The 14,917-nt window shown below is 49.7% G+C and overlaps 1 protein-coding gene across 1 annotated transcript in view; it reads right to left on the reverse strand.

Moving 5' to 3' along the window:
* PLXNA4 (plexin A4) overlaps window positions 1–14,917 on the reverse strand; it is a 612,910-nt gene that overhangs the window by 32,355 nt on the left and 565,638 nt on the right. The window contains exons 26-28 of the mRNA XM_074942701.1: window positions 9,351–9,454; window positions 5,381–5,480; window positions 3,302–3,492 (exon numbers count right to left, since the gene is read on the reverse strand). Coding sequence (XP_074798802.1) covers window positions 3,302–3,492; window positions 5,381–5,480; window positions 9,351–9,454 — 395 coding nt within the window. The remainder of the gene's footprint in view (window positions 1–3,301; window positions 3,493–5,380; window positions 5,481–9,350; window positions 9,455–14,917) is intronic.

Consider the following 14,917-nt stretch of genomic DNA (forward strand, 5'->3'; position numbering starts at 1 on the left):
ACGCAACTATGGCTGTGCAGACGAATCCGCCACCACTGAATCTCTGCGGGTCAGAGCAATGGTGGACGCTACAGTGTAGAAAGGCCTCAGGCTGGCTTGCCTCTGTATTGTCCAACTCTGCTCCGAATTGGTTAGATAACATGATGGTTATAAACGCCTGAGCCCTGTCTACACTGCAGCTTCCGCCACTGCTGATGGGGTTGCCCCAGGGGGGCGTGACGTGCCGGTGCCAGAGGTTCCCGCTGCAGGATGTGGCAGACATGCCAGGCGAGCCTCACTCACTGACAGTTCCTCCTGTGAGCTGTGCTAAGACCGGCCCTCATCATATCCTTTATCCCCGGGCTGGTGGGCAGACTCCTGGGGCCAGAGAAGAGCATGTCCAGCCACCTCTCTAATCAGGGGCAGCGGCACAAAGCCCCTCGGTCAGTGGGGAAGTGCCCCGGTCAGCAGTGCTCTTTAGTTATTCACATCCGTGTAATGCTAACAATGCATGGACGTGCTTTAGGTACCTGCCTATCAACCAGCAGTGCTGCAAACTGCCCAGCCCTGACTCGGGGAAGGAGAGACTTTCCCTATCCTTGGCCTCTCTAATGAGACTGCCAACAAGGGGAGAATACCGAATGGGGGATAAGTGGCTTGGCAGCAGCACTGCTGGGAAGGATCTGGGAGTTGTGGTCGATCACAACCTCAACATGAGTCAACAATGCGATGCTGTTGCAAGACAAGCACTTGCAATCTTGGGTTGCATTCAGAGAGGCACAGCATGTAAGTCACAGGAGGTGATAGCACTTCTCTGCTGGGATCTGTGTAGGCCTCAGCTGGAGAACTGTTTCCCATTGTGGTCACCAATATATAGAAAGAATGTAGAGAAACTGGAAAGGATCCAGAGGCGAGCAACAAAGATGATCAAAGGGATGGGATGCAAGCCATATGAGCAAAGGCTGGAGGAACTGGGTATGTTTAGTTTGGAAAAGGGGAGATTAAGGGGGGACATGATCGCAGTCTTCAAATACTTGAAAGGTTGCCATAAAAAGATGGAGAAAAATTGTTCTCTCTTGCCACAGAGGGCAGGACAAGAGGCAACAGGTTCAAACTCCAGCAGAGCAGATTTAGATTAAATCTCAGGAGCCACTTCCTCACTGTAAGAACAGTAGGCAAATGGAACAGACTGCCAGGGGAGGTTGTGGAAGCTCCTTCACTGGAGGTTTTCAAAAGGAGGCTGGATGGCCATCTGTCTGGGATGGCTTAGACCCAACAAATCCTGCATTTGGCAGGGGGTCAGACTAGCTGTCTCATGCAGTCCCGTCTAACTCTGGAGTTCTATGAGTCTATGATTCTGCTGGAGATCTTTGTACTAGTAACTAGACTTAAATGCAGCCAACTCCCTTTGCCCAGGCCCGGAACAGCCACTGGACATTAATGACTATTGGCCACTGCTGGCCCGGGCCAGATTCCCACCAGCAATGAGGTGGCAAAATGCTGTGTGGCCCTCTGCTGATCCCCTGAGCTAGCCTGTCACTCCCATGTTCTAGTCTATAGGTTCTTAGTCCGCTCCCATCACTGCAGTATCCAAGGGCCTTCTGGTCATGCATTGCGCAATGTGACGAACATTGGTCACGTGGTTTGTTCTCTCCTCCTCTCCACAGTGTGCCTAGCGGAGTGCTAGGGTTTGTTTTATACCTGTACCTGGTCACTGTATGTGGGTCAGAGGAGGCAGATCAAAGCAGCACGCTCTGCACGGGGAGCAGAAGGTGGGGAGGTTTGGGATGATCCTTAGTTCTTGGGGGAGTTCACTGAGCAGTCTGGGACCAGCCCCAGAAAGCTCTGTCTCCTGCACAGATGAACCTGACCCTGGTGGTGGAGAGTTCTGCTGGACCACAGGAGTGGAGCTGTCAACTACAGTTTTCATCCCAGGGCTTTAAGCTCTTTAGATACTCTGGGCGCAGGCTACGGAACACCTTGAAGATAAGGCCTGAAAACCTGACCTGGACTCGAGCACCCTGTCGTGGCTGTTTCCGTCCGCAAACACAGCATCCCCTTGCAGCCCCTGCCTGCTGCCCTGCCAGCAGCATTTGACGTGTCAGCAAAATCAACTTGGGTCAATAACTAAGTGCCAGCACCGCGTGACACTGAGGTGGGGCCGTGAAGAAGTTTAGCATTTATGGGACAAAAGTTATAGATCTGTCAGGCAATCATCTGCCATGCAGGACTGCGCAGGACGATAGCGTGAGTGCTCGCTGCCGAGGACCAATGTGCTCCCCGCAGCCCGTCAGCCCAGGCAGATGCCTGCTGCTCCCCCTGTCAAGCCAGCATGCTCCACTGAGTGCTTCGCTCACTCCTTTGTCCATGCATCAGGCAAAATGGCTCCCCCAGCTCTCTGTGAGTAAGTGACATAACCTAAGCTGCAGAGAGGTGTACGTGTTTGTCTCAGCTCATCCTGCTGAGCTGCCCCTCCAAGATGCATGATGAAGCATCTAACTGGCTGGTACGTCTTCCAGCGCAAGCACCACCGGTGAGACATCCTGGTGTCCGCGTGGGCCAGAGGGATGGGGTGCGGAAGTGAGTAACGTTCCCCATGGGTTTGTGGCATAACTCACAGTCCCATTTTGCCAGGCTGGCTTTGTCCTTTGAACATGTCCAGGACGTGCTCCCTAGGCTCCCCTTGACCTCTTGAATCACATGTGGTCGGCTCTACAAACAATTCAGGGTATATCCTCAAACCAATCTGCTCCTGCCCACATAATTCTGCACACACAGGGATCCCTATGCAGGAAGCCACTGTTGGTAATGCCACCTTTCCTCCCTCGTCCAGGCTCAGAGCCTGGCTGCTGTCTTTGGGTGCTCCCTCTCCCGCCCCAGTCTTTCACTAAACTCTTCACTCATCTCACCAGAAGCCACCCTTTCCTCACTAACCCGCTGTCTGCGCCTTCATTGCCTCCCACCTTGACTATTGTAACCTGCTTCTTCCTGGTCTCCCCTCTTCTCACCTCTCTTCAACCCAAACCATTGCTCCCAGAGCCAACTTCCTCTCCCGTCACTCGGCACATGTTATATCCCCGTCTTCTGGAATCCTCCACTGACTGGCTCCTAAATTCAAGCTCTTCTCACTTTCTACTGCGCTCTTCCCACGTACTTCCCAAGCTTCTCCCTTTACCCTCCCTTAGCTTCACACCTTCTCTCATGCTTCCCCTTACACTTGGAACAGTCTCTCCTCTCTTGCCCATGAAGAGTCCCATCTCCTCCTTCCACCCCTTTGAAGCCCTCTTCTTTGAAGTCCCAAGGTCGTTCTCCAGCATTATACCTTGGTGGCTAGCAGCCTGGTCAGGTAGATCTCGGACACCATCTTGCTGCCCCGGTCGCCCTCTTTTTGGTCTCCATGCTCATGATTCTTGACTAGATGCCACATCTTGACTCCGCTCTCCAGGTCAGGTGTGATCATGGGTGTGCGGGAGCGCAGGCTGTCCGGGCTGCCTGTGTAACGGATCATGTTTTCTGGAACACAAAGCCACAGCTTGCTCAAGAATCAATTCTCCACCTTCAAGAAGAGGTGGCCACATCGGGGTGGGGGGGTAAATGTGATTTCCCAGGGAAATACTCTGCAGTCGTGTCTGCTTTAAAAATGGAACTCTACTACCAAATCCCCCACAACGGCTGCCTTAGCTGCACCTGCAACGTTCGCACACATCTAGACGTTCCGAGGCACCTGAGCAGATACATGGGAAAACTTTCCTGCAATGAGTTCAGTTAGCCTGGGAAAGGGTCTCCCGGGGGAAAGGGTGGGAGCCTTATCCCGCGGCACCATGACGGCCAGGCTGGACAAGACGCTAGTACATTTAGAAAAGGGGATGTTCCAGCACCGGCGAGGGCTACACATGTTGCTGCTGTGATTCAGGGCAGGCAGCCACGGCTGGAAATGGGTTCCTTCGTGGGTAATCAGAGCAGGATCCTGAGAACCCACAACTCCCACTGGCTCCAGCAGAAGCTGCAGGTGCTGAACAGCCATCTGGGCTAGGCCCAAAGAGCTTCACAATCCAAGAGCTTGTCTTTCGGTGTGTGCTGGGCTTGGTACACACAATGGATAATGACCTCTCCCCCCAGCCATTTGCTCCCTCCTTCCCCCGATACACCCCATTCACTACCCACCACTGTGTCATTCCCTCCTCCAAAGGGGGCTGCTCAGCTCACTGCACCCCAAACTTGCCCATGTGGATGGCATGATGCCCCATTGAAAGCCACCTCCAGCATTACTACTTCCCTTTCCACAGGCCCAGGGTGACAGCCTGGGCAACCCCCCTGGCCCTCCAGCAGTGCTACAAGTTAACTGTATTTCAGCTGTAGTTAACACACAGATGGTGCCCCTTCCAGTAGCAGGTTCTGAAGCAGCTTCATTAATGCATTACTGGCCGCCCTGTATTAATTACTGGATGGAATACTCATGTTCACTCTGGCTGCTGCTCCCTTTACTTCAATTAACAATCACTTCTGACCCACCATCTTTTTTCCCCACTCTCCCCTCAGCCCCTCTCCTAAAAATCCAGTAGCACAGAACTCAGGAAACATAGCAATAATGAAACCACCCAAACCCCCTTCCTTGCAAAGGTCACAGTGTCCTTCCAGAATGGCAACAAGGCTGCAAAGAACATGAATATTAATAAGGCTTGGTGCATTGCTAGTCTCCTTGGAGTAAGGGGAAGCGAGTTCCTCCGGACGCTGAGTAACTGTACTTTCCCCCAAGCAACAGAGGATGACGAGGATCAGACTTACTTTCATATATTTAAAAAGACTGGATGAGGCAGCTGGATCCAGGGCAGTGGATGGTTTGTATCACTCTCCTGTTGCACTCTGGAAACTCATTTCCCTTTAACCCTCACCTGCTGCTGCACTTCTTGAGCCAGAAGTCCAACCAACGGGCAGCTATGCACGTGGGGGCATCAGTGGCCGGTTGGGAAGGAGAGAGGAGCTGGTCTTGGTGACTCAGGGAAGCTCAGTTCTACTCTGGGCTTTGCAGCAAAATTTCCGTGGAACCCACTTTATCTCCCCTGTCACTTAGCCTCAGTCTCCCCACGTGTAAAATAGTAATAATGGAACTTGGGCTGCTCAGTAAAGTGCTTAGAGAGCTAACGAGCTTGAGAAGTGCTAACTTTTACTGTTCCAGGTGTAAGCTCACCCGGGCCAAAGTCACCTGGATAAAAGAGTGAGCTTCCATAGACACCATTAATTAGAATAACTTAGCCCTTGGATTATCCAGTGCTTTTCATCTTCACTTGCTGTACAAATGCTAGTTGGCTGTGGCATGCTGTTCCCTTTGCAGGTGCTCAACATCTCCCCCATTGTGGCCACAAATATCTCCCCTAACGTACATCAGCAAACAGGCCCTTACCATACTTGCTAGCAGAGGTCCTGGAGACAGTGGAGTTGTTGACAGCATTGTAGGCAGTGACCTGCTTGGAGACTAATGCTACCACGGATCCATCTGGCACCTGCGAAGGAAAGAGAACTTACCAATAAGCCTCCTAGAGCTGGCCAAAAAGTGCACCCAATAACATAAAGGAAACCCAGCCAGTGAAACCTGAGCGATCAATCACTATCCCTGCTGGAAGGATCTCATTATTAGTTACTTATGGCCCACCCCTGCAAACCCTTCCTCATGGGAGTAGGGCCAAACCCTGCTCTCCCCCCTCATGCCTCCCAGTGCAAATCTGGAATCACTCTGTCTACTTGGTATGAAGGCAGAATCTGGCTCATACAGGGACTGACCCAGAGCCCACTGTAATCAACGGGAGTCCTTCCATTGGCTGCAATGGGCTTTAGAGCAGGCCCTTAATGGGCTACTCCCATGAGCAAGGGTTTGTAGGACATGGAATTAGGTCAAGGGCCTTGTCTTCGTACATGTCTGTAAAGTGCCCAGCGTGAGATCCATACCCACATGATTGTTTTTATAATGGACAAGAGATTGCAACAGGCTTATCTTTTAAAAGTAGGGAAGTGCCAATTCTTCTAATTGTTCAATAGTCCACAGAACAGGAGCGTGACATTCAAAAGGTCCATGACAGAAGCTCTTATAATGAGAGATGGTCTGAAGAGTCTGAAATAGGGTTCGGCTAGAGCTTGGGGTTCAAGATCAAGACACATCAGGTTCTGAGGTTCAGATCTGATGGTCCCAAAATCTCATCAGCTGTTCTCACAAGGTTTCAGCCCCAACTAGTGGGAATTTAATGAGACCAGCTGATCTTGCAAGTTCTCCGCCATTTTGGGCTGGAATTTGATTTCGGCCTCATCTAAGTAGGGCCTGGAAAACAGGCCCCTCCAGCGATGGATCCAAACCAGAACCAGTGATGGGGTTAGGATCTGGGAACTCAAATCTTTCCAAGTTTTCAGGAGGTTGGATTTGAGCTTCTGATTCAGGCCATCTCCATGGAAAAAGAACTCAATATTCAAAGAGAAGCTGATGTTAACAGAGACAGTAAATTCACTAGGGAGGCCAAATTCTGAGACCTAGGGGAACAGCTGGGACCCAGTTCCTTGTAGTGCCCCTCACAGACTGAAATTAAGTTACTCCTCCAAGGTCTCACAGCAAATTAGTTGGTCATGACATGTGTCAGTACTCTTCCCCCTTGACAACACTCGATCAGAATGGGTATTTCATATACAAGGTGACAAACGACCTCCTGAAATCAGAGTAGACATGCACAGACTCCTGATAGGACACAGGACTTTGCCACACCAGTAGGGCATTGTCACTACTGCAACGAGGGGGAAAATGGTGTCTCTACTGTTCTGCCCATGGAGATGGCGGCTGGAAATCTGTTGTGCTGCAGGAAGTCTCACATAACATCTCAAAGGAGGATAGAGCCTCTTGAAATGAGACAAACCTGCCAATCCATTAGCTAGGCATTTGTATGGCTTCCTTTCAAAAGCAAGTGAAACAATAAGCAATTCTGAGCCAATGGGGAAGTGAAGCTGTATCAGGAGCATCTTGGATACATAAGAAGTTATAAAAAGATGACCCCCCCCCCAAAAAAAAACCTGCGAAGAGCCACTAGCTCTTGTCTCTGTAATAATAATAATTAGCTCTTATGCAGAATCTTTTCATCTTCAAAGCACTTTACAGATACTAATTAATCAGCTCTCTCAACACTTGAGTAAGGTCTCTGTGCTATTATCCACATATTACAGATGGGGCACTCAGAGGTTAAGGTCCAGGTTTGTAAATGTATTTAGGCAACTAAAGATGCAGCTAGACCCCTAGTGGGATTGTCCAGAGCGTGTCGGTACCAAACTCTCACTGACATCGGATGTTTAACAGGGAGGGTGATTAACTGTCGGAACAACTGTCCTGGGGCTGTGGTGGATTCTCCATCACAGGCAATTTTTAAATCAAGGCTGGATGTTTGTTCTAAAAGATCTGCTCTGACTCAAACAAGGGAAGCTCTCTGGCGTGGGTTCTATGGGGGGTTGCACTAGGTGATCCCAATGGGCCCTTCTGATTTGGCAATGTAGGAACAGGAGTTAGGTGCATTTCAAGATCCCACTCGGCACCTATCTACAGCTTTAGGCACCTAACTATGTCTGGCAACCTGGTCCCACGTGACATGCCCAGAGAGCCAGTGCTAGTCTTAGAACTCAGGAGCTCCCAGCCCTGTACTCAGTGTCAGATCCTTAGCTAGTGTACATTGGTGTGGCTCTACAAACTCCAGTGGAGCTACAGTGATTTACACCAGCTGAGGATCTGGCCTATAGCATTTACCGGCCGTAGATCTCAAAGCACTTTCCAACAGTAGGTAAGGACAGCTTCCCCACTTGTTAGTATCATTATCCACCCAGGGAAATGGCGCCCCCTATGGGGACAGAGTGGCTGAGCTGGGACTAGAACCAGGATCCGGTCAGCATGTCCCTCCTCTCATCCTCCTGCTTCCAGACAACAGGCCCCAACTCCTACTGCTGCTAATGTCAAAGATCCTCCGGAGCACAGTGGCCTTGCCCTCCAGGAGAAAATATGTCATTCTCCCTCCGCAGGGGATTAGAATTAACTTGTGTCCTGCTCATCTCCGCTCCCCATCTATTTCTAATCTGCTCGCCTTCCCCTGCCCCCTCCTCTGTGCTAATCACCAGCTGCAGCCTGACATCTCATCTACTGCCAGTGGGGGGCCTTCAGTCAAGCCTCCCCTTTAAGAGGGTGGCGGCTTATCTCACCCTCTAGCCCCACACCAAATAGTTTGCAGGAGGGTTTTTATTAGGCATCACTGGACTGATGGCAGTACGGACAATGCCAGCAGTAGTGGCCTGGGGGAGAGATACAGGGCCCCTTCCTTCCCAGTGATTGGCATCTGAGTAGCTGTCAATCTTTGTCCCTTAAAGCAGAGTTGTTTTCCCTTCTTTTATTCCCCTTCCTAACACTAATCTGCCCTCTTCCCCGCCTATCGCACAGAGCAGAGTAGGCAGGGGGAAATCCTCACTAAAAGGAGAATCATGGGAGGTCGGTGTTAGTGCTGGCCATCAAATATTTGTCTGAACAGGTTTTTGTCGGAAAATGCTGATTCAACTAAACTGATTTTTGGTGTGAAATTGCATCGATTCTGACGAAAGTTTCCACAAAAACAAGTATTTTTGAAACAGAAGCAAAATTGTTCAGAAAAATTTTGAAATTTCATTTCAGAAACAAAAATTGTGTTTCAAACTGAACTTTATTTTAGTATTAGTGGCATTATTTTTACATTTTTTCAAGACCTGTCAGTAATAGTGCAGAATATGATGTCATATCATGTCAAATCATGTTCTCGTCTGACATAATATAATAACAGAAGCCATTTTTATTGAACGTTTATATTATTTATTTTCTAAAAGCCATTCAGGGCAGCTGCTACTTAGTTCAGCTTGAAACATCTTATCCTATTTTCTAGCTCAAAGTGTCTCCTGTTTGTGTTGTAGTGAAACAGTCTGGCACTTTGCGGGGGGCAAGGGGAGCGATAGAACTTATTTACAGGGCGTCATTGTCTGGGATTGCTCTTTGCTTGTTCCAGCCCCAGATCTCAGACAGGGCTGGCAGGGGAGCAGCTGCTCACATGATGAGAGCAGCAGTCTAACACTCCTGTGGAGAAGGAGAGAAGGTGCAAAGCGACTGTGTTAGGAGGTGCAAAGAGACTGTGTTAGGAGACCAGATGGTGCAACCACGATGGTCTCTGGGGTGAGCTCTGTCAGTGGCCTTTGAAGAAGGGGTAGATGGGTTGGGGCAGAGAGTGGCAGTACTTGGCAGCGCCAGTCCAGTTGTTTGATTGGCACTGAACCCTCCCAGCAGAGGCAGGTAACTTGGCCAGGCCTGTGTCCCTGGCAGAGGGCTCCTGTCTCATTACCTGGTAGTGTGCCAAGGTATTGAGTCTCTTCCAGTCGTTCTCTATCTTGGTGGTGATGTCTTCGTCCTGCAGGATCATTCGGGCCCCACTTGCCTGCCGCCACTCTGCAGGGAGAAAGGGCACATTTCACTCTGCTCTGCAGAGTCCCAGGAAGAAGGAGGCAGCTCAGCATACACCTTACACATGCAACATGGAGACCACATACCACCAACCAGGACAACACCTGCCCACAAACACATGTCAAGTGACCTAAAGATATGCACAGTGCACAGAGATGCACACGACACCTCCCCCCACACACACAGAAAAAGGCACACTCCACATACATGCCCATGCCACGTATATCCCTGCAAACCAGGGACAGGTGAACCTTCAAAGATTCAGGGAGATGATTCAGAGAAGTATCCGAAAGCATACTTTCTAAGTTCTGAGTCAGTTCTTACATTATCTGAATGGGTTTGCTTGCTTGGGATAAAAACACATATATCCCACTACCATTCATCACACACACACATGCACCCAAAGTCTAACTCCTGGCTGAGATGAGCACAGAACAGCTCCTACGAGCTCAGCCTTTGGGATCCTGCAATGTAGCTGTTGCCCATAGACCCCCAGGGCCTCTGAGTCTGGTCATAGGCCATGGCCTTTTTGGGTTGCAAGGTATAGCTGATTGACGTCAGCTGAAGATCTGAGCCATAGAGTGACAGCTCCTTGGGTGCAGACGGTGCTGTCCTTTGTGGTTTGCACAGCACCAAGTAGACCGCTGGGCTCAAGCAATACTAGTACTTGGTGCTTGTATGGCACTTTTCACCCACAGATCATAGAATCATAGAATATCAGGGTTGGAAGGGACCCCAGAAGGTCATCTAGTCCAACCCCCTGCTCGAAGCAGGACCAATTCCCAGTTAAATCATCCCAGCCAGGGCTTTGTCAAGCCTGACCTTAAAAACCTCTAAGGAAGGAGATTCTACCACCTCCCTAGGTAACGCATTCCAGTGTTTCACCACCCTCTTAGTGAAAAAGTTTTTCCTAATATCCAATCTAAACCTCCCCCACTGCAACTTGAGACCATTACTCATCGTTCTGTCATCTGCTACCATTGAGAACAGTCTAGAGCCATCCTCTTTGGAACCCCCTTTCAGGTAGTTGAAAGCAGCTATCAAATCCCCCCTCATTCTTCTCTTCTGCAGACTAAACAATCCCAGCTCCCTCAGCCTCTCTTCATAAGTCATGTGCTCTAGACCCCTAATCATTTTTGTTGCCCTTCGCTGGACTCTCTCCAATTTATCCACATCCTTCTTGTAGTGTGGGGCCCAAAACTGGACACAGTACTCCAGATGAGGCCTCACCAGTGTCGAATAGAGGGGAACGATCACGTCCCTCGATCTGCTCGCTATGCCCCTACTTATACATCCCAAAATGCCATTGGCCTTCTTGGCAACAAGGGCACACTGTTGACTCATATCCAGCTTCTCGTCCACTGTCACCCCTAGATCCTTTTCCGCAGAACTGCTGCCTAGCCATTCGGTCCCTAGTCTGTAGCGGTGCATTGGATTCTTCCATCCTAAGTGCAGGACCCTGCACTTATCCTTATTGAACCTCATCAGATTTCTTTTGGCCCAATCCTCCAATTTGTCTAGGTCCTTCTGTATCCTATCCCTCCCCTCCAGCGTATCTACCACTCCTCCCAGTTTAGTATCATCCGCAAATTTGCTGAGAGTGCAATCCACACCATCCTCCAGATCATTTATGAAGATATTGAACAAAACCGGCCCCAGGACCGACCCCTGGGGCACTCCACTTGACACCGGCTGCCAACTAGACATGGAGCCATTGATCACTACCCGTTGAGCCCGACAATCTAGCCAGCTTTCTACCCACCTTATAGTGCATTCATCCAGCCCATACTTCCTTAACTTGCTGACAAGAATACTGTGGGAGATCTCCAAGCGCTGCCTGTAGGGACGGGGAGGCCCATTGCCACTCCTTTACAGACGAGGAGACAGCAGTGCACAGCCAGCCAGGGGCAAAGCTGGAGACAGAACCCAAGCTTATTGCCTTCCAATCCCACGCCCTGCCCATCATAACACCCTGCCTCGTCCAACACAACCCTACCCAGCCACATGTAAATGCACAGGGATCCTGTTTCTCACCAGCTACAGCAGACATCTAATTTAATGCCTATCAGCATGGTATCTAAATGCCACGTGCTTGAATGATTATGTGGTGCTGGTAACTGTCTCTACATTCTTCTTACTGGGCAGTCCCATCTGGTGGCTGCCTTTGAGAGAATCTTATATTGAAACTAGGGTTGATACATACCTCCATCTGAACGGGACAGTCCCAGTTTCCCTCAGATTGAAGACTTGACTTATTTGCCCTTGGTCTAACCATGTGTGGGAATAGCCAATAGTACCATAAATGTCACCAAAGATGTCAAACTGTAGTTTAATTGGGAGAAACTACAGCCAACCATGGGTTAGCCATAGACAACTTTGGTTTAACCAAAGGCAAAAAGAACCACCTATGGTTCAACCATCGCAGTCACAGTACTCCAGTAACCACGATCCTGGTCATCATAAACCATAACCATGTCCTTGAGTTAATTAAAATGAACCTCTGAATGTGGAAACATCACCTGCCAACTGTCTTTACTGCTTCCAATGTAAAAAGTCAAGAGTTGTTACGAATTTATTTTGGTTTCAGCAATTTTCTCATCCCATAATTAAACTTTACTCATAAAACTGACCCTTGCTTTTACTATTCATTTGAATTAGCAGAAGATCAGGTGCTGAGTGTTTATTGCTGGATGTCACTGAGAACAGAGATCTCTCAAGGATGTAGCAGTTGGCTGGTCAGTAATGGGTACCATGGTTAGGGATGACCCCATATTGGCCAGGATTTATCCCAACTCCTTAAATCACACCCACGGCATCACAGTATTGTCAAAGCACGACCCTTTGCTCCTAGCCACACCTGCAAAGAATCCCAGAGCCCAGCTGTTCAAGACCCAGGTGGTGCAGGGACTGGAGCACTGGGAGGGGAGGAGCATCCGGAAGGAGCTCTTTCTATTACAGAGTCCCCCACAGAGGTCCACTGCCACTTTGTCAGTGCCTCCTGGGGCTTTCCTCCTTGGATCCCTGATCCTTGCCAGCACTGGCTGCTCCTGTGTCTAATCCCCTTCCCCCTCCCCAAAAAAAGCAGGATCCCTGGGCAGTGGCACTGCAATCATTCGGTGCTGTATACACTCCTACATAGCTAGGTCAGTAGTCAGACATGCCCAGTTCTCAGTTTTGTGGTTGGGTCGGGAACGGAGGGCAAACATGGCTTTTGTCTGTCTTTGCCCTCCCGGTATCCTAGGGCTGTGCAGGGCTGATCTAACTCATGCTCTGCTTCCGACGGGCCCTGGGGGGGCAGAGAATAGCCATAGTGCAGTGCACTCCAGTCACCCCCAGCCACCCTCTCAGATTTCCCATTTCCTGGGGACTGGCAGCAGGGCTAATGTAGAACCATGACACCAGCTCCACACTGGTTAGGGCATCCCCTGTGTGGGAGGGTTTCTCATTTCCACCCATGTTAAGGCCCCTTTAATCAGGCCCATTGATTTTACATTTGTTTCTCATCTGTTTCATTCTTTTTCTCCCAGGCTAGCCCAACGGGCTGTGTTTAGGTTGGGAACTCTGCATGGGAATGTTTCTGGTTTCAGAGTAACAGCCGTGTTAGTCTGTATTCGCAAAAAGAAGAGTACTTGTGGCACCTTAGAGACTAACCAATTTATTTGAGCATAAGCTTTCATAATAAGAAGGGACTCCAGAATATGGCCCACTGTCTTTAGTGGGAGTTTAGTCTGAGTAAAGACACCCTCTTTAGTAATTAACATCTCAGTTTACCCAACTGTTCCTTAAATACCCTTTCCCTCTCTGCTAGCACTAACAGGCTTGGTCACTCCCAGCATTGAAAGGGAAGTGGTAGATGCGGGGAGGACAGGAAGGAGATAAAAGTGACCCCTGCATTCATATTCACAGCACTAAGTTAAGATTGTTAGCTTTCTCCTCAACCGCTGCTCCCCGGCCCCTCTCCCATCAGATCAGCGCACTCCTCACAGCACTGGCACAAAGGAAGAGACACACTCCAATCCAATTTGTTTCACTTGTACTTTCCAGAGAGCAGGAGGGAGGTAAAAATCCCATTATCTTTATCTTGCCTTCCAATCGGGAGTGGCGGTAAATGCAAACTCAAGAGACAGTTGCTGTGAACTCTATATTTCATTTTGCAGACAGTGTACCCTTTTATTGCATGCAGGAATGACTTATTTTTTAAAAACCTCTTTTAGTTCAAGGGAAAAGGGAAATTCCAGAGGCCTTTGACAAGAGGGTTATTTGAGCTGCATCTGATGTCTGGGTGGACTCCCAGGGAGAAGAAGCCCAGAATCTTGGAGCCCTACTGTTTAATCCCATTAACCACTTCCCCTTCCCTGCGAGGTTCTCCAGTGGTGCTGCAGAGTGGAATGAGTTAACCCTGCCCACACCCCCTCTGAGGCAGGTGAGCATTAACAACCCCATGCTACCAAGGAGGAAACTGAGGCAGAGAGAGAGATTCAGGGGGAGATTTTCAAAGGCACAAAAGGGCAACTAGGTGCTTGGGTCCCATTTAAAGTCAGTGAACGTTGGTCAGCTCACTCCCAGGTGTGTCTTAGATGAGCTTGCCCAAGGACACATCAAGAATTCATGGGAGAATCCAAACCCCCTGACTTCTAGGCCTTGGCTTTAGCCAGGAGACCACCCTTGCTCTTTAAAGGAAGGTATCGATTGTAACACACTTAGCCTATACTACTAGGCCCCGAACGCCTAGGCATTTTGGGAGTATCTCACCTACTCCAAACCCTGGGTGCCCTCCCTAATAGGCCCTGGCCAAGATATTCTGATGTGATTAGTGACTTTGGATGCTTCCGTTTTTGGGCCCCCAACTGCTTGTGCCTTAAAGGGGCCTGATTTTCAAAGGGTGTGCACCGAGCACCTTCTGAAACCTGGGCTCCTTTAAAGCATTTCAAGCTGCACCCCCAAAAATTAAGGGACCCAAAATCACTAGTTACTTTGGTACCGAAGTGCTGGAGTAGGCAGGACACTTTTCACACCTAACAGTTATTGCCAGACATGGGATGGGCCAGCCCAGGGGATTAGACATGAGATGAGGAGCCTCCCTATGCTACAGGGTCCAACACACCCAGATAGGCAGTGACTGAAAGCTATTACCATTAGCTGACTGGTGGCCTGTATGAAATGAGTTGGGAGCCTCAGCCCTGTTCTTAGCGGGCAGGTATCCACACTGTGGATAAAAAGAACACGGCAGGTGGGGAGTGGTTGGCACTGCTGGTGGGCAGAGGGGCCAAGAACTCCCACTGCAGATGTGAGAAAGGGAAGAGCCCCACTAGGCCTCATCTAGTCCATCAACATGTCGGTGCAGGGCCGTCCTGCTCCTGTACTAGTGTTTGATTCAAATGGGTTCTAGAGACTAAATGAACTCCCCACCCCAGAGTTGATCCTTCCAGGTCACAGCACACAGGCAGG

This window comes from Natator depressus, chromosome 1 (assembly GCF_965152275.1).
Source record: "Natator depressus isolate rNatDep1 chromosome 1, rNatDep2.hap1, whole genome shotgun sequence".
NCBI classification, from domain to species: domain Eukaryota; kingdom Metazoa; phylum Chordata; order Testudines; family Cheloniidae; genus Natator; species Natator depressus.